Source organism: Argopecten irradians, chromosome 4 (genome assembly GCF_041381155.1).
Source record: "Argopecten irradians isolate NY chromosome 4, Ai_NY, whole genome shotgun sequence".
NCBI classification, from domain to species: domain Eukaryota; kingdom Metazoa; phylum Mollusca; class Bivalvia; order Pectinida; family Pectinidae; genus Argopecten; species Argopecten irradians.
In genome coordinates, this window is record NC_091137.1 from 8,842,045 (window position 1) to 8,862,641 (window position 20,597).

At 35.7% G+C, this 20,597-nt stretch overlaps 2 protein-coding genes across 3 annotated transcripts in view; one reads left to right on the forward strand and one right to left on the reverse strand.

Annotated features, from left to right (window-relative positions):
• Positions 1-20,597, reverse strand: part of LOC138320526 (uncharacterized) — a 288,019-nt gene that overhangs the window by 145,150 nt on the left and 122,272 nt on the right. The gene's annotated exons all lie outside the window — the stretch shown is intronic.
• The window catches only part of LOC138322088 (low-density lipoprotein receptor-related protein 4-like), a 56,243-nt gene that overhangs the window by 831 nt on the left and 34,815 nt on the right, over positions 1-20,597 (forward strand). The window contains exon 2 of the mRNA XM_069266144.1: positions 19,418-19,871. Coding sequence (XP_069122245.1) covers positions 19,418-19,871 — 454 coding nt within the window. The remainder of the gene's footprint in view (positions 1-19,417; positions 19,872-20,597) is intronic.

A 20,597-nucleotide genomic window follows, 5' to 3' on the forward strand; every position in this document is an offset into this window, starting at 1 on the left:
TTTTCAGTGGTTTATTTGAATAACCGTCTGGGAGATGTGAATAACCGTCTGGGAGATGTGAATAACCGTCTGGGAGAAGGCAGTATTCTACTGTACTAAAGTTTACTGTGTAACTCACGAAATCAAAGTTTAATTTGAAGAGAAGTGTGTTCTGTAATCAGGAAGGTGCTTCTGTGTAACCAAGTCATAATGTCTTATTCTAACTCATAACGACAACGCATAAAGTGATACTGAAGTCAGAATAAATAAAATAAATTCAAAATTGTAAACATTCATCGACAAAAACAAGGCCTGTCTTTTCTATAATGACGCCGTAACTCTATAAATGAGTAGCATGGCCATACCTATGTATAACTTGTCAGATATCACTGCGCCCTGATGACGGTAAACCTAGCGTGTGAATGAGTAATTATACAGCTATATATAGTAACACACTGGGTATAACTACCGTCGTTATGACGCACGTGAAGTGGTCGACCAAACGTCTACTGATCGGTTTAATAAACCCTAACATTAACTGCAACGTTTCATTATTCTCTCTGTGTAACACTATAGTTTTTGTTACTGGTGATTATTGGCATCATAATATCGATTCCGTCAAGGTTCATACGGCCTCGTGGTCTATCAACATTTAATGTTTCATCGGCCACAGGGTCACTCAGATTTGTTGCCTCGAAGGCAAGCTTTATTCACTTGTTAAAAATAATTGATATAGAATGGAATTCCCTCTAAGACATTTCTATAAAACACAGATACTGTCATTGCGAACAGTGTCGATGCATGTTTTTTGATAAATTGTCGTGATTTTGTGTGAAATGGTGGTTGTGGTATGGTGGTTGTGGTGTGTCATGACAACTTTAGGAAACTTAACTAGCAATTAATATGCACAATAGCAGACTTGAACACAGTACCAAATATGGTTAATTGATCTGACTTTAATTGCCGTTACTACCAGTAGTACTATAGACCATTGTAGCCGATCGCCTTGTTCTATAAAAGTTAATGACACGTCCTTTATATACCAACAATGGCCATTTTCTATGCAGGTGGTTGGATAATTTACTCGTGTTGCCCAGCAATTCAATCGTAGTTTGCCCCAATACAACATATAATCTGTACTCGACTGGTTCGTGTGGTCGGCCAAACACATCGTAAACTGTGGTAAATAGACGAGATAGGTTACCGCATTATCATATGCTCATACATATATATTACCATTTTACTCATTTACATCACTATATAGCCCACTTTCACCCTTGACACCCTCACCCCAATTAATCGCCAGTTCAAATAGCATCATTCTACAAAAAATAATGAAAACTTTGTTACGCCCTCTAAAGACTGCAATAATATCCGGTAAAGAAAAACAAATAAAAGAAGAACGACATTTTGTAAGTTTTAAGATAATCATACAGGCTTATATAACTGCGGATTCAAGGGTCGTGGTACTGTTTTTCATTGACGTGCAATCTTTATCAGATAATAAAAAATAAGCATTTATCAATACATCAAATACAATACAAAAATCAAACATAGAACGACAAATGTACAAACGAGAGCGACAATACCGATATAAAGCGATATGAGCGCTGAGGGACCCAGTGTCACACAATGGGTTCTGTGTAAGTGTGTACATTCTTAAACTCGTACAGAAGGGCTGTCTTTTGATGGTAATCAGGACGAGACCTTGGGCAGTGTATGTGTTAAATCAGGAGATATTGAAGGCCTGAGAGCTGTACCATATACACTTACATAGGTTATTATCTGGTGAAGAATTTACATCATAACAGTATAGCCAGGACATGAATGCATCAACAGACCATTTATGGGCTAATACCGTCATCATCCTGTGCATTTTATTGAGGTTATATAATACAAATGTGAAGCAATATTCATGGCATTTTTGTCCACATCAAGGCACAAATATCCCGTCACGACAGACAGGATGTTCAATATTTCTTGTACATGTCTAATCAAGCATATGGAGGCCAATATTGTGGTTTAACAGCATGATACATCCTATCTACCATTAAACCTTTCAAACACTCACTGCATCGGTTCTGTTGTATAAGACAGCAACCAACTAAATAATTTTGCATAGAACACAGTGTTAAACTTTGTCAAAGTTTTGTACTGTATTATTAAAACAAAGGAATATTAGTTAGCTATTGTGTTCTATAATTAAAGTCTAGGTTATAACACTAGATAGAAAAAAACGTTTGGGTCCTTCTGCTCAAACTCCAACCATGGTAACTTTATTGAAATCAGGCGCATTTTGCACTAAAAAATCATGAAATTCTCATGTTTTTACCTATTCATTATCAAAATTGATATTTTGAACCTAAATCTCAATATGAATTTCCAAATTCATATCATGGTTATCTAGGAATAATTACCTGTCAGAAAACATTTTTACTTTTGAAATTCATAATTAGCCAGCCAATCAGCGGCCGGGTTAAAATTCTATCCTGGACTCAATCTTGAATACTCAGGGGCCATTTCGAAGGTCTTTTTTTATTTAGTTGGTTGTTCCCTATAAGGTAAACACTAAAGTGTACTTTATGAAATCTTCGAAAATGTTAATTTAAATTATATGACCACATATATAGAATTCATGCGCTTTCAGATTGATTTGCAATGGTCAAATGTTCAAGCGTCTCGAGGAGATTGAAGATGTTGAAATTCTGCTATCACTACAAACGTGTCAATAGAGCACCTTAAGGAGGTGATAATTCAAAGACTTTAGTTTCTTTTCCTCCACGACACATTTCCTTAAAGAAACATTCCCATAATACCAAAAGACTGTAAGCTATTTTCTGAACATATGTGCATTAAGATCCTTTCGATGTTAAACTGAAGTATATCAGGATAATGGTCATTCAGCCATTCAATGTTTAGTTGTGATCTAAATTATGTTAGTCAGGACATTTGTTAAGTGGACGTCCAGGACGATTTGAATTAAATATAACTACCGCGATGTGTGCTTTGTCGGGGATGATTTAGCCATCATTCATAGATAAGTGTTATACTGGGACACTGGGTGGAGGTTTAACCTCCCGAGTTACGGTTAGTAACTTCCCTACATACATATACAGATCAGTCATTAACGGTAGCAACATCTTGTTAAAATCCCGCTATGGCATTAAAACAGCCTCATTGAGAATCTATTACTTTTCTCCCTTCTGTGCTATAGAGTCAGTTAGCGGTCAAAGCATAAAGACACCGTTTTATGTTATATGGTTCCCTGACAATCAACGTTTTATGGCCATCTGACTAATGTTATTATTTCTGATATCGTATCCATGTCATGTTGGTGATAATTGCACATAAGGTAAAGGCCAATCGAATAATCCGAGCTCTCTAAAGTCAAATGATCAAAATAACATCAATTCACGCTTTGCGAACATGACATTTTTTATTTAAACTGTGTTTACGGCAATGTCTGAAATGATCCAGAAAGAGGTTCCATATTTGCATGTTTTGCTGTTTATTATGTTGGCCTTTTCCAAGGTGACACAAATACCACAGCCCTTTTATATACATTCATAAAGCATGTCAGGTTTTCTGTCCTCTTTCTCGTCTTTTTATGAACAATTCATTCTGCAGTTGTAGTTGACGTCTACTGATTATTTTTCTAAAGACCTACACAGTATCACATGTCTAACATACCTGGTATCAAAACAGGCTGTTTCACTTTAAATGTTGTTTAACCCTTTCTTCTCGTGCTTCAAACCCGTCCTTGGCTGATACGTTATACTCGATCCATTGCATGTCCTAACTCATTCTGCTTACTTATTTTATACATAATTTAAATCATACAAAAGAGTTTCTTTATTCCTCCAATTGTCGGACTTTCTCCCTTTAATCTTTGACTATGGTTGGTTCTTTTGTTGGTGTATTAGACTTGTCATCCTATTAACAGATAATGTCATTGAAGGCTTCCCCTGAATGTGATGTAGGTGTGTATTTTAGGAGACTGTGGTATGTTCGTGATGCGTCTCCTTGTAATAGTGGAACTCTTGCCCCTTTTTATAGTGCTATTTCACTGAAACATGTAGTCGAAGACACCAAGCAACACCCTCACCTGTCACATATACTGACAACTGGCAAACCAGTCGTCCCACTTCCCATTTGCTTTGGGCTAAGTAGGAACTGGAACTACCACGTTTTTAGTCCATGGTGTGTCTCGGCGAGGGGACAGAAACTAGAGTGAACTCTCTAATGACTAAAAACGAGGTCTTGTCAAAAAAAACTTTGGAAAGAAGAAAAGCAATTAGAAAAGAAAGAAAATACATGTATCCCAAATTTAGTCCCCTTTTACGTCATGCAATTTGGACAGCAGGTAGAGATTTAATGTCCTACCTGCAGATTTGTATCCTATTAACAATATTGATTAACGCTGATGCACTACCCAAGAACGGAGTGAACTCATGGTTATCATTATATTATATTAAGTATGTTGTATAATTCCCCTATAAACAGCACTAAAGCATTGCATGGTTGACACAGAAACAGACACATTACCAATGATGACAAATGTCCCATGATTGTATCAGATACTTTGGTACGCTATATCCACCTACTCAGACTCCAAGAGTCGGGCTATTATAACCGTTAATGGTCAGCACATTGAGAACAATGCGCTAGATTTCCAATAACGTTTCCACCTATCCAGATAAAACACAACACTTGCTACATTCATCCCTTTCCAGCTTCTAGCACAATTACACAGATACAATTACACAGACAGACGTAACAATAAAGGACGCCGACAAAGCCGTCAACGCAGAATCAAACAAACGGGTATAAAACAAACTCAAACACTACGGGACAGTCGGGTACATGCTGGTATGGTTAGCATTGGCATTCTTCATATACTGCAATAACTCAAACAGCACTGCAGGTTGGAAACAAGCCACCAGGAAACATCTGTGTATGTATCCGATTGCCCAGTTTCTTTGTGTCCATTCAGTTCTACTCTTGTTAGCGGAGACCTTCTATTACGTGGAATCCTTAATTGGTCTAAACAATCCGCAATTCCTCGTTTCTTTCAATGACCATGCATTCATTATACACAATATAGTATTTCTGTGTCATTGTAAAGTTTATGATGATGTCTTATTTATCTATAAATTACTTATGTATCTTTGTGCATGTCGCAAGAATTTGTTCTCATATACGACGTTAAATAGAATTTCTTGAATCTTCAAAAACAACTGCTTTAATAAGCTCATAACCAATTTCAGATCCTTACATAGCGCATTATACCTCGGAGGAACGCCTCTCATTTATACGCATTTGTCTAAAATACAAACATATCGGGTTCAAATTTTGCACAAAGACAGTAATCTCATGATCTCACTTGTAAACCTTTGCTTTGCGTGTTTAAGAAGGCATTCCATAAGGTCACAAAACCTGTTCTAGTGTTTCGTTGTACCCAGTCACAACTGCTAAGACGCAGTAACATCCAAGCACGTTAAAAAGTGCTATGGCTAAATGTGGGCTCCAATTTCGGGAGACTATTTAAACACTATATGATGATAGGTTTTTACAGTTAAACGGTCGTATTATGATGAAATGATACAATTTCGTCGTTGCTTTTCAAACGTGCTTATGGTTATAAAAATTAAATTGAATCAAATTATGTAATACGACGAACTGATTTCCTTTTTATTGTCCTTGGAAGGGGGTATTCAAGATAAACATGTATGAATAGTGAATATATGACACTTAATTGCTTTGTGAATGTTACAGATGTCACGGGCGAACTTATTTTTCTCTCGTGTTCTACCTATCTAATAAATATCATTGGCGAGGGTCTAATGCATATACACTTATTTTAGGAATGTAGGAAGCTATATTTGCTAAAAAAAGTTATTGTTACGAGATTGACCACTCAATAGAGTTTCTGGGGCATGTTTATATCGTATGAAGTATTGGTCGAGTCAAGGGGGTCGATGTGAAATCCTATAAAATCAATTTGAAAACGTCGGCGATGTCACCTTGAAAAATTCTGGAGAAGCAATAAACTTTGCTGTTTACATGGACTTCTATGTGAGGTTGTAAATCCACAAAGTTTTATATGCAAGTAGAAAACATATAAAACTTGTAAGCAAATAGCAATGATGGCGGTGGTACCAACATGGGGAGCATATCTTACTATTGTTATCTGTATAATCTACGTCAGCGGTAAATAATGTTTGTTTACATGTCATAACACGAATGTGTTGTAATTTTTAACAGCAACATTCTATGAGACGTCAGGGGGTTTCTCTGAATCATAATTCGTCGTTTTATCACACAACATTAAAACTAATACAGTGGTGGATTGGTTCGCTCCAGAGGGTTACATAATTATACTAATCAACTCACTGCTTTTGAGAACTAGTATTGCTTGTTACGCCATACGGTTGTCTAAACATGCTGAAATATTTACATCTATAGAAGATTTTATCATCAATATCTGAGCTCACGTGCAATTAAACATGATAAAAAACGAAATACATATAGATTTGTTAAAATCGTCATGATATTCTCGTGCATATTTCATCCATTTGCATATCATTTGTATTTTGAGATATTTGAGGATAAAATCAGAGTAGTGTTGGATATATCATATACATTTTGTAACTAATTGTGTTTGAAGGGGATGTTTACTAAAACTCCACAGATTGTATAATAACATAACCTATACCTGCTGCTCCTCGTATTTTTTATACAATGATACAACAAGCAAACATTCTTTACAAGGCTGTGATACTGCGTATAGGATATGCAAAACAGTTTTCTTCAATAAGGCATTTTTATTTGTGACAAATCCGGAACAGTGCACATGGACTTCATCAGCCGATCTTATCTTAGACCGCAACATAAGGGCATTCCGTCCTTCTGGACAAACTCAAGTAGATCAATACTAACAACTCAAGACTACAAAAACTTGTTATGAACCGACCGTTTGTAAAATACTAAATTATTCAACAAGTAGCTGCTGAGTTTCTTTGTTACAAAACTAATATTCACTTATGTGATCCACAAAACAATAAGTTAGTTTTCAATTTTGTATTTAGTAATTTATCCTGCGGACATAAGAAAAGGTTAATAACAATCTCACTTGTCGATTTTTTTCATCCTCCAAGCATTGATATCGTACCACATACGTATACTAGACATGTTCTTTTCATAATCGTAAACAGGTAGGATTACCCCAGGTCATCCACCACAGAGATCAGTGTCCTCCTACACGAAGGTTAACAGGTGCTCCTCTCACATCTATACATATACCACAATAGTTTGTTTCTCATCAGTTTCTCATCAGTCCAACATCATTGGGAAGCCACAAAAGGCTTGTAAAGATATATAGTGATATTTACAATAATGGTAAAATATTTAAAGTGATTGCTTAAAATCCTTAATAGTATGTCCTAGGTTTATGTATAATATAATGTCTTTCCTAGGTTGAGGGTAAACATTTCGTGGCATGGTTTTTCCAGTGCTTGTTTAATCTATTTTTGAAAATATTCAGGTTTTCAGGTTCTCAGCATTGACCACATCAACAGGGAGAGAATTCCAGGACTCCACTATCCTGTTACTGAAAACATTTCTTGCCGAGTTGAGACGAAAAGGTTTCTTGTAGAGTTTTTTGTTATGACCTCTTGTACCTGTGTGTCTCATTGGAGTACACATGTTCTCACTGGTAACAATATCGATTTTGTTGATTATTTTAAAGGTCTCCACCATATCGGCCCTCAGTCTTCTATATTCAAGTGTTGGGATACCCAGGGTCTTCAATCGGTCTGGATATGAGAGATCTTTAAGGTTAACTAGTCTTTTTGTACCTCTTCGTTGGACGTTTTCGATGGTTTTTATATCTTTTTTTTATCAAGGGAGACCAAACGACAGAACAGTATTCCAAATGAGGTCTAACTAGAGTCTTATACAGTGTTTTAAAGGTTTGGTTGTCAAGATATGTGAATGTTCTAAATATGATACCCATGATTTGGTTTCTCTTTGTTGAAGCTTTGTTCACTTGATTTGTAAATTTCAGGGTATTATCTATTGTGACTCCCAGATCTTTCTCACTGTTGGTTTTCCCAAGTCGTATTCTGTTGTCGCCGTCCTTTATGATGTATTGTCTGTTAATGGGGATATTGCCAATTTCCATATGCTTGCATTTTTCTTTATTTAGCTTCATTAACCAGAGGTCAGTTGACCGCAACATCAAACAGTTTGGTGATCACGATTTGAAACATTGTAATTAGATTGCAGAATGATGATACATGTGTTGTTAGTCTTACGGTTATGTTTAAATTTTCCTTTCACTGAGCGTTGATGTTACTATTTTTTTTAAATTTCATCGGGGTATGAAAAACAATTTGTTTGCAATCTGTGTGAATCCGTGTTATAAAAAAATAGTGATATCAATGCTTATAATTAATTTTCCGGACTACTTGATAAAATAGAATACGTTTACAATAATATTTCCATTGATTTTTTTTCAAAATCCAGACGCAACGTTCATATTTCAATTGAGACGTCACGATAGGGGTTTTCGTGTCAATGTCATTGTTTGGCAATTCATTGTGATGGCAGGTTTCGATGACATCATGGCAAAATGAAGGCATTCCCTGAATTATTGTGACAAATTTTGACGTTGACGTTCCTCGAAATGTAGAATGTCTTAAATATGAAAACTTCCGAGACTGGTTTTATAAGATCTTATATGAAATGGACACTCATTTAATATCCTAATTATATCATAGATTGGTCTGCCAATCATGTGACGTTTTTTTCGTATTAGTATGCAATTCACCAGAAAGATTAATTTTGTTAATACCATGTAAACCAGTTACACAACAGTAAACACAGTGCCATTAATGATGGAACTGACCCTACCAGGCCTTAAACAGTAATTACTTTTTACTTAATCCATTGTAAACAGATCTCGGATACAAAATCCATCACACATTCACCAAGGGCCGACTATCTAAAGACATGTTATCATTGAAATGTAAGCGTCTTACAGTAATTCTGTAATTGGGTATCGTGATCTTATACAAATGATTTAGGTAAATTTGACACCAACAACTACCTGTGCTACCATTCGATTTACGGATTACAGTCTATATACAATAGGACGATCAATTATCAGGAGGGCTTTCACTTGTTATACAGGATTGTCCGACATACAATGTACTCTAACACGTGTGTAAACAGTCTATAATGGCATCAAAACATACAGGGAATTTTTAAACTTGGACAATTAGAATAATCTGGTAGAGACCTGGTTGGCTTTTTCTTAATTGCATGTAATTTTAAAAGGTACGAAAATATATCTTCAGAATATGTTTTTAATATGTTGGTAATACATGATAAGATCTAGAACTTCCATCCTGAAAATCTACACTTATAACCGACCTTTTTCAGTAAGTGTGAGAGTCCACCACCCCAACCCTCTTCCCCTGTTACATAAGGCTGTGTCACAGTTTAAAAGTTTCACCAATCGTCACACCATATTTTGTATTTGGGCTGATGGTTATATTATTTCAGATGTCGAGGTCTTTACCAACTGTAGTTTAGATTTTGACGGAGAATATCTTTGAAACAAGCCAGAAAATTCATAGAAGATAAAATGACTTCCATCTTTCTAACTAATATTGCCAATAGACTCAATATCTACTGCCCATTGACAGGAAGCAGCTAACTACCTGAAAGGTCAATGCTATTTACTCAACATCTTCTGGAGCTCTTTATCAGTACATTATTCTCCGGCCGTGACAGACACTTAATGGAACTAGAATTACGTACATATATAATGACTAAAACAGTTCACGGTAGTATGAACACAAATCGGTTACATCTAGAGTACTTCAAAATGGATATGACCTAGTTAACGTCACACATACGAAGAAAAACCTGTTTGAATTTATAAATGCATCCGACTTTTCACCAATTTGTGATCCCGAAATTAAATATTAATATTTTGTGATATAATGACAATATGTTCATCGATTGGTGATCCTCATGTTAAAAAAATAATGACGTTTTGTATGAAAACATCTTCAATGACTGTGTATGACCTTTGCTGTCCTATCTAGTGTTAGGCTTTAAGTTACCTTTAGGGTATAAACCAAGGGAGGTGTCAATATACCTTAAAAAATGATCAATTTCAATTTCACTTTTAAACGATAGGGTCAGAATATGAACTATGACACGGATAGAGGAAAGGTTACATATCTAAATATAGATAACAGAAAGGTGAGTTGTCAATCAATAATGCCGAGAAATCAAGATTCTGTATAATACCAACTATAGTGCCATGGCTCAAACTATACATCTTCATACAAACAATGCCAACAACTAATCGTGGGTAATTTTTAATGACCTATTTTAAAACAGGTCACAACACAATAACTCACAGAAAACAAAGGATCCTAATGCGATTTCTTAATAAGAAATAGCTTGTATCATTCCTAACGTTATCTTTACAACATTTTATATGACTGAAAAACGCAGAGGAACCTTTAAAAGAATACCAACTTCTAAAGAATGATATGGCACCGTCATGTATTAGTTGTATGAATTCATATATTTCAAAAGTGTTCTTAAAGATGAAAATCAAATCTGAAATGATTGTATAGTTGTGTATAGAGGATTTTCCATATTGTGACTTTTTGTCTGCATCACGATCTTTACATTTCTGTGGCTGTTTTACTTTCACGCACTGACACCATTGTTATCCGGCTATAACAGAAGAATGAACATGTAGGTACGTTTGAACAGATGAAATAGGCAGTTTTTTCCATAAAAAATAAAAATTTTTAGATTTGTTAGTGAAAGATCACACCAAATTATAAAATATGAATGTGAAGACATGTCAAAAGTGTTTTACTTTGCATATGAACTCTCCTACAATTCACACCCAAAATCAGAATAAACGCATTGATCATGTGCTTATCTAACCAGGAACGATTGAGTGTTAAGATGATGATTTAGAAAGACTAGCTTAAATGTTGACAAAATAAAAGTCGGGAACTAAAACAGAAAAAAAATTACTATTGATTAACTGAAACAGACAAAATTAATTTTGATAATTTGAATCATTAACTGGTTTTACCAAGGTAACGCCAATCAATCACTTCGGTTGTTGAGAAGCTAGCTAGTCACAGTTTTTTTATATTTTAGGGAGATGGCAATTTCTCGATCGTTTGGGTGACTAGACCATGTCGTATTTATATATATTTAGCTGCTGTCTCTAATTGCTTTATGTGATTGAGCTTCACTATGCACTTGTACGGATGGCTTGCTGACTCAAGTATATTGTGACAAGGCGATACTTTGGTGACCAGCCCTACTGTGTCAGACGTCCACCAACGACCTCGCATACACACGGCAAACATGGTGTGAGCCCTACTGTGTCAGACGTCCATCAACGACCTCGCATACACACGGCAAACATGGTGTGGTTAAATATAATTTACACTTTGAAATGTTACGGGGCATTTTAAATGGCTTTTAGTCCACTAAAAGACTCTTTCATGCGAAACCTAAATCTCCATATTTCATTTTAGGATATATTTGCATTTACTCTCTTAAGATAGATGTTTATTCATAATATCCCCTTTAGCGAGAAAATTCATCATTCTGTTAAATGCTCGACTTTGTCGGTAAATGTGGCTGAAGAAATAACTCGAAAAATATTGCAAGGTTCAAAACCATGCATATATAAATATCAAGGACGTAAACTTATAAGTCCTTGATAAATAAACTACAACTCACAAGGTGAATTAAATCTGCAGCTAAGCTGGCAGTAACAAAGAAATATATGTTTACATAACTTAAAATAGCATCAATAAATAAAAAAATAAGTATATGAAATGTCAACCAGGAATGTTTGTACCTGGTTCGTTAGGTAGCGTGATTAAGCGACAGCCTAATTAGTCGCACAGTAATTACCTATAAGTAAGTGTTCTAGTTAGCCTACAAAGGTCGGGTGTTCTGTAAACACGTGAGTCATTGATGTTCCACACCACGTCACATGACTGATTTTATAATCACGAAATTTTTAATGTTTCCCCCCTCTATAAACAGGCCATCAGTATATTAGAACAGGGTATAAAGCTATGATGCATGGAGAAGACAGATTAACTCTATTGTACTGTGTTGGTGCTGGATCTAAATAGTACTAAAATGCTTCCATACACTGCCCCATCTCCAGTACTAATTCTATAATTGACAAAGCGAGGAGACGAAATGTTGACACTGTACAAAATAACAAGTGAAGATAGCCGGGTATTTTATATAAACGAAGTCCACCCGCGTGAAACGTGACCTCCCAATCTCCCTACACTGTATAGACAGATATATATAGGTTAATGGGAGTATCAGATGACCTCTTGTTCGGGTTGACTGTTCAGATTTAAAATGCCCGTTTGTTGGCTGGGTTTGTTTACGATATAAATAAAACATGCTTTTATATGAAAGACCTTCAACATGTGAAGCCTATTTTTCTTGTGTACTTGATAAATTTTATAATGTGGATTGGATTTTCCTCCCAAGATTTCTTTTTCTTTGGTCACTATACATTTACTACTCTGACAAACTATGACGGTTATTTTAAAGGTTTTAATGTTCAATACAAATTAACAATGAATATTAATTTTATAACGTAACCTTAACCTCATAAAAAGCGAGGGAAAGATTATAAATTCTGTATACAAAGAATACATCACATACACACCTACTAAAACTAATAGTGCTCCTGAAGAGTGAGCGTCCTATAATGTACCGATTACGCCTGCTTTTTAAATGTAGGTAACATCTAGCTACTTCAGATACTAGTTTTATAAAAGCAATGATAACTGAAACGGTGCTGAGACCCTAACATAGAAATCAATAAGTCAAAATCGGAACGGAAATACAGAAACAGACCAAAGCTCAGGAAAAATAGCATTCTCTGATGGCCTCTCGAAATGCCCCATACAAATCTAGGAAGGACATTGGAAAGCACTTGGCACGTTGGTCTTCTACGTGTTTTCCACAGAGAGGCATGGTGGTGTGTGTCCATTTGTCTTGGCGGTCCTGTTTTGTTATCGCATATAAAAAAAAGTTGGAAAGAATGCAAAAATACAATATATAAAATCAGTTCACACAGAACCATAGAACATATATATTTGCAGATCTTTTTGTATTTACATTTGGATCAAAGTAAAAACTAATACAAACGTAATCTCGAAGAATAACATTTTTGTTTCGATAGAAAGCGGTTATTTCATCAAATATAAATATTTAACACACGTGACAGTATAAAATATAACGAAGTTAATTCATTGAGAAGGAACAATATTAGGGATATAATATCTGACTTACCGTCCCACCGCAGACTAGATGCACCTTCACACGTTCGTGCCAGTGTAAAGCGTTGTAATTTTAACGATATTATATCAAAACGGTACATTTACATTGTGAATCTTATCTTATTTTAATAATAGAAATACGGATATGTCCGGAGCTATAGAGTCTATTGAGCTGATTGTGATAACTACAAACTCCGGTCTTATTAGTACAGCTATGACATCATCTCATTTATATGTATGACGTCATTCATACAAACCACAGTTTAACTCACTCTCTTTTATTTATATCCAATGGTAAGTGATACAAATAACTTTGTTGAAAAACTAAACAATGTGAATTCTTACCGTGGCAAATGCACGTAGTTTGGGAATCGGGATGAATATACTATTTATTAGCATTCGATTGCAATCGACAAAAACTCTGCAGTTCTGTTTTTTGGTCTTGTTGACAATTTGATTACACAAAATAGAAGATTTCAATAGATTTATTTATAAAACATTTTGCCTTTAAACACACATGTCCGTGAAACATGATTGTTTTGGTCGTGTAAAGGGCGTGCAATACGGGGTACGTCACGTGTTCATACATTTATCAGATTAATAGGCTGGTACGGGGATCGCGCATACTTTGAAGTTCTGTACTTCATCAGAAACTCTTTTAGAAATGTCTATTTAATATTCATACATCAAATGTTACCTTTTGTACAAACATATTTTTACTTACCATCCTTGATAAACTTATCTACCTATCCTATAACTTACCTATAGATTGATCTCTAGTCTGCCTGTCACCGACCACTGAGCTCCGACAATGTAATCTGTCTAGGAGTAAACAAATCTGAAGCATCAACAGCAGCGGAAAGGGTGTTTTTTTTATATATATATATATTCCAAATATATACCAGTTTTGAATATTAGATAACTATAAATAATGCATTTACGTAAATATTCACGAATCATAATGAACGTTTGTATAATTGCTTTTTCCGTAAAGATTTTCTTATAGATTTGCGTCACTACGGCATTGATTTGCTAAACTTGATAAAGTTATATTTTCACTGATTAGAAGATATAATTTTTGTTTAAATGCCACGAAGCCAAATAACAAACATCTAGAATGGTATGTAGTACACATACTGCCTATAGTGACAGTGTAGGATTTCAGTTTACATGTAAATCACATAAGTACAGCCATATCAGAAGATACGTGTACCCCTTGTGCGATCACGCTCAAAATCAAATCAAAATTAAAGGAAAATTATAGAATGTCGTCTATTTGCAACAAGCGTCTATGCCGATTTGTTCGCACCATTTAAACCTTTGTGAGTTTTGCAACAACAAAAAACTAGTCCTAGACTAGATATGAACCTAACCCATAGTTAGATATAGCTTTTTCAACATTTAATGCAATGTGGGTTTTAAATCTACCTTTATAATCTAACTCAGGAACATATGTTAACGATTTATACCCAACCATTCCATATTCTGTTACGTTGAAGCTATTGAATGTGGATTTTGCATTCAGCTATCAAGTTTTTAAAATCATATTTCAATTCCTCTTAACCCATCTTCATACAGATATATGCCTTTACTATTGACAGTTGTTTTTACTGACATATTCAGTCATTTTTATGATGATTCATTAGTAACATTTTTGAAATCATTGTAATTTCTCAGTTAAACATTGGTAGATTGCTCGTGTACAAAATAAATGCAAATAAATATGCATACAATATTCTTTTATCAAGTTTGATGTTATTTACAACCATCTGGTAATTTTTTTCGCCGCCATTTTATGTACTTGTTTAAATATTGGAAGTGTTCACACAGATTTTAGTAGCATGTGATAAAAACATTTCTTGAGCGTCAATATGTAATGTTGTCATTTTTAATTGAAATTGACAATAATTTTACAATATTTGTACCTTTATTTTTTATAAATTTTCACATTTGTTTATTCAATCCCTGTAATAGCTACACAATCTCATTTTTGTAGTTGAATACGCAATTCAATTGACTTGTATGACCATTGAAAGTCAGATGAACATGTTGCAAAAGTCCCATATTCAATTGCCTATAGAATGCGCTCATTTCCAACATGAACACGGATTTAAAGGTTATAACTACACTATACATTAACATATATATAGGTAGCGATGGAGGTGATGTCCTAAACTACATATATATGCTATATAAGGGATTAGACACTTCACCTGACACTGCATATTTATATATATATATGTGGTAGTCAGAATTGAATTCCAGTCGAGTGTGTAACCTAGTTTTCACTACACTCGTTCGAATAACCTTCTGCTAAAGGTCATCGTCTACCGTTCACGAGGTGTCACGCCGAGCACTGAATTTGGATTAAGGTTTAATAGGAATCAACGATCGTCTTTCTGATACGTTTGTTCTATGGGCTATGTGACTTTGCAGACCATCATATTTGTCCCCGAATTTTCCTTGTATCATCAGAGATGGAGGATTTATGGACATTTACGAATATTACTAAGGACCAAAGCTGTACACTATTTCGTAACTTTGATAAAATACGGAAAGGTGGAAAGAATCATAAATGAAAATTTGAAAAAAAGATAAATTATATTCCGTTGAATATTATATACGTTCATAAAATGATTAGGTTTGGCTTTCCGTTTTCAATATGAAGATCTGATAATATATGAGTCTGGCGCTGCAGAATAATGGGGATCAACGAAATATTGGAGCAATGCAACGAGAGGACTTATGGTTTGATGACGGACACTAAATATTGTTAAGGGGCACCTTATCTTTGGGTGTGACGAGTGATTCTTTGTGGGATTTGATGGGTGACTCTGTCAGAGTTTGACAATCTCTAGAGGTTGTATAAGCGGTCTTGACCGGTTTTGAAAATGTCTAGAGGTTGTATCAGTGACCCTAACGGGTTTTAACAATTTCTAGCGGTTGTATGAGTGGCCCTAACTGGGGTTGATAATCTATCTTTAGAGGTTGTATGTGTGGCCAAATAGAGTTTGACAATCTCTAGAGGTTGCATGAGTGGTCCTGACTCGGTTTATCAATCTCTAGAGGTTGTATGAGTGACCTGACCGGTTTTAACTATCTCTAGATGTTGTTTGAGTGACCCTGATTCGGTTTATCAATCTCTAGTGGTTTTATGAGTGACCTGACCGGTTTTAACTTTCTCTAGATGTTGTTTGAGTGACCCTGACGGGAGTTGACAATCTCTAGAGGTTGTAAGAGTGGCCCTGATGGGTTTGACAATCTCTAGAGGTTGTATGTGTGACCAAATAGAGTTTGACAATCTCTTTGGGTTGTATAAGTGGTCCTATATAGTTTGACAATCTCTAGAGGTTGTATGAGTGACCCAGACTGGGGTTGATAATCTGTAGAGGTTGTATAAGTGGTCCAATATAGTTTGACAATCTCTAGAGTTTGTATGAGTGACCCTAACTAGGTTTGACCATTTCTAGAGGTTGTATGAGTGGTCCTATAGAGTTTGAAAATCTGTAGCGGTTGTATGAGTGGCCCTAACTAGCTTTGACAATCTCTAGAGGTTGTATGAATGACACTGACTGGGTTTGACAATCTCTAGAGGTTATATAGGTGGTACTGACTGGGTTTGACAATCTCTAGAGGTTGTATGAATGACACTGACTGGGTTTGACAATCTCTAGAGGTTATATAGGTGGTACTGACTGGGTTTGACAATCTCTAAAGTTGTATGAGTGGCTATGGCCGGTTTTTAACAATTTCTAGAGGTTGTATGAGTGACCTGATGGGGTTTGACAATCTCTAGATGTTGTATAAGTGGTCCAATAGTGTTTGACAATCTCTAGAGGTTGTATGTGTGGCCATATAGCGTTTGAGGTTTCTCTAGAGGTTGTTTGAGTGGTACTGACTGGGATTGACAATCTCTAGAAGTGGCTATGGCCGGTTTTAACCATCTCTAGAGGTTGTATGAGTTACCTGACGGGTTTGACATATTCTAGAAGTTGTATTAGTGATCCTATATAGTTTGACAATCTCTAGAGGTTGTATGAGTGACCCAGACTGGGGTTGATAATCTCTAGAGGTTGTATGAGTGACACTATAGAGTTTGACAATCTCTAGAGGTTGTATGAGTGACCCAGACTGGGTTGATAATCTCTAGAGGTTGTATGAGTGACCCAGACTGGGGTTAATAATCTCTAGAGGTTGTATTAGTGATCCTATAGAGTTTGACAATCTCTAGAGGTTGTATGAGTGACCCAGACTGGGGTTGATAATCTCTAGAGGTTGTATGAATGACACTATAGAGTTTGAAAATCTCTAGAGGTTGTATGAGTGACCCAGACTGGGGTTGATAATCTCTAGAGGTTGTATGAATGACACTATAGAGTTTGAAAATCTCTAGAGGTTGTATGAGTGACCCAGACTGGGGTTGATAATCTCTAGAGGTTGTATGAGTGACCCAGACTGGGGTTGATAATCTCTAGAGGTTGTATTAGTGATCCTATAGAGTTTGACAATCTCTAGAGGTTGTATGAGTGACCCAGACTGGGGTTGATAATCTCTAGAGTTTGTATTAGTGACCCTATAGAGTTTTAAATTTCTAGAGGTTGTATGAGTGACCCAGACTGGGGTTGATAATCTCTAGAGGTTGTATTAGTGACCCTATAGAGTTTGACAATCTCTAAAGGTTGTATGAGTGACCCAGACTGGGGTTGATAATCTCTAGAGGTTGTATTAGTTATCCTATAGAGTTTGACTGTATGAGTGACCCAGACTAGGGTTGATTATCTCTAGAGGTTGTATGATTGACCCTATAGAGTTTGACAATCTCTAGAGGTTGTATGAGTGACCCAGACTGGGGTTGATAATCTCTAGAGGTTGTATGAATGACACTATAGAGTTTGAAAATCTCTAGAGGTTGTATGAGTGACCCAGACTGGGGTTGATAATCTCTAGAGGTTGTATGAGTGACCCAGACTGGGGTTGATAATCTCTAGAGGTTGTATTAGTGATCCTATAGAGTTTGACAATCTCTAGAGGTTGTATGAGTGACCCAGACTGGGGTTGATAATCTCTAGAGTTTGTATTAGTGACCCTATAGAGTTTTAAATTTCTAGAGGTTGTATGAGTGACCCAGACTGGGGTTGATAATCTCTAGAGGTTGTATTAGTGACCCTATAGAGTTTGACAATCTCTAAAGGTTGTATGAGTGACCCAGACTGGGGTTGATAATCTCTAGAGGTTGTATTAGTTATCCTATAGAGTTTGACTGTATGAGTGACCCAGACTGGGGTTGATTATCTCTAGAGGTTGTATGATTGACCCTATAGAGTTTGACAATCTCTAGAGGTTGTATGAGTGACCCAGACTGGGGTTGATAATCTCTAGAGGTTGTATGAGTGACCCAGACTGGGGTTGATAATCTCTACAGGTTGTATGATTGACCCTATAGAGTTTCACGAGTGATTCTCTGTTGGGTTGAACGACATGGTAATTTTGCCAGACTGTATCTTACTACCTTTCACAAATTACATGGTGCATCTGTGTTTTCTTATTTCTTCACCTACCAAGCTACGTCTTGGCCATTTTAACCTTATTCACACTGTAGAGTAATATGGGTTAGATATGTCCTCATCTGTAATGAATAAAAAAAACTATTAAAATAATGCAGGGGAAAATTTGAACCTGATATAAATCCGTCTCCGCTAATCTAGAGACTTTATCATATGTGCCATTCACTAAACATTAGGTTGTTCATGCTATTGAGGTTTTTCTTTGGGTTTTTTTTTCTTCCCTCATCCTGGTGCTAGAAATAGGTACATTACCATCCAAAATCTAACCTTTAGTCATGGTTGGATTATGTTATGCATTGTCAGTGTTTTAAACAAAATAAAACTACTCCTAGCCACGTTTTAAACTATCAAATGTTTCAAAGTATTTATCAAAAGTTTCATATCTTCAACCATTAAATATTTTCTCTATCATTTTAAAATATCAAATCGTTGTAACCTTAATATTGCAATGATACTTAGACTTAGACAATTTTTCTTATGATAGTTGTGTTTATATTTCAGAACGTGGAATGGTAATTTCTCTATCAGGAAGTTTTTTTGAACCTGGCTTTCTGGAGTCCATCCCGGGAACTCCCGAAACCATTGACGAAGATGATCCCATCACCCATAGATTACCACATAATAGTGATGCCACAGACATCACTGCGTTGGTGAACGATCCATTTGAACAGACACTTTACTATTTAGAGAGGGATACCCGTAGCCTCTACAGAATGGATAATTTTGATACGCAGTTTTCTCATCCTAATCTCACTTCCACAAGTATACACGCTGGTATCTCTGAATACTCCGCCAGCATTGCGTTTGATTGGATCAGGAAAGTGCTATACTGGGTCGACGCTCACCACGGTTGGATCTGCCTACAGCCAGCCAACACTAACGACTCGACCATGTACAAAGTTGTCGTTGACAAACTATCTTACCCGACAGCAATTGCAGTCGACGCAATAGAAGCGTAAGTATTTGGTAAAAAGTAGTTACCGTTCTTAAGAATATTTAGCGATTGAATATTTCTTTGGAAAGGGCACCAATCATATTCAATGATGGAATATTTAGAAAAGACATCAATCATGTTTAGTGTTGAAATATTTCTTTAGAAACAGCACCAATAATATTTAGTGATAGAATTTTTCTTTAGAAACAGCACCAATCATATTCAGTGATACAATTTTTCTTTAGAAAGGGCACATATTTAGCGATAGAATATAATGCTCCATTTATAGTAAGTCAGTTAAGAATATATGGAAAGTATGATGGATATGGAAAAATAACACGTAAGAGAGAACTGCCTGTAATGGTAACGTTCATTAATACATACAAAACTGCCTGTAATGGTAACGTTAATTTATATATACAGAACTGCCTGAAATGGTTACATGAATTGATACTTTACAGAACTGTCTGTAATGGTAACGTTAATTAATACATACAGAACTGCCTGTAATGGTAACGTCACTTAATACATACAGCACTGCCTGTAATGGTAACGTTACTTAATACATACAGAACTGCCTGTAATGGTAACGTTACTTAATACATACAGAACTGCCTGTAATGGTAATGTTAATTTATACATACAGAACCGCCTGTAATGGTAACGTTACTTAATACATACAGAACTGCCTGTAAAGGTAACTAACTTAATACATACAAAACTGCCTGTAATGGTAACGTTACTTAA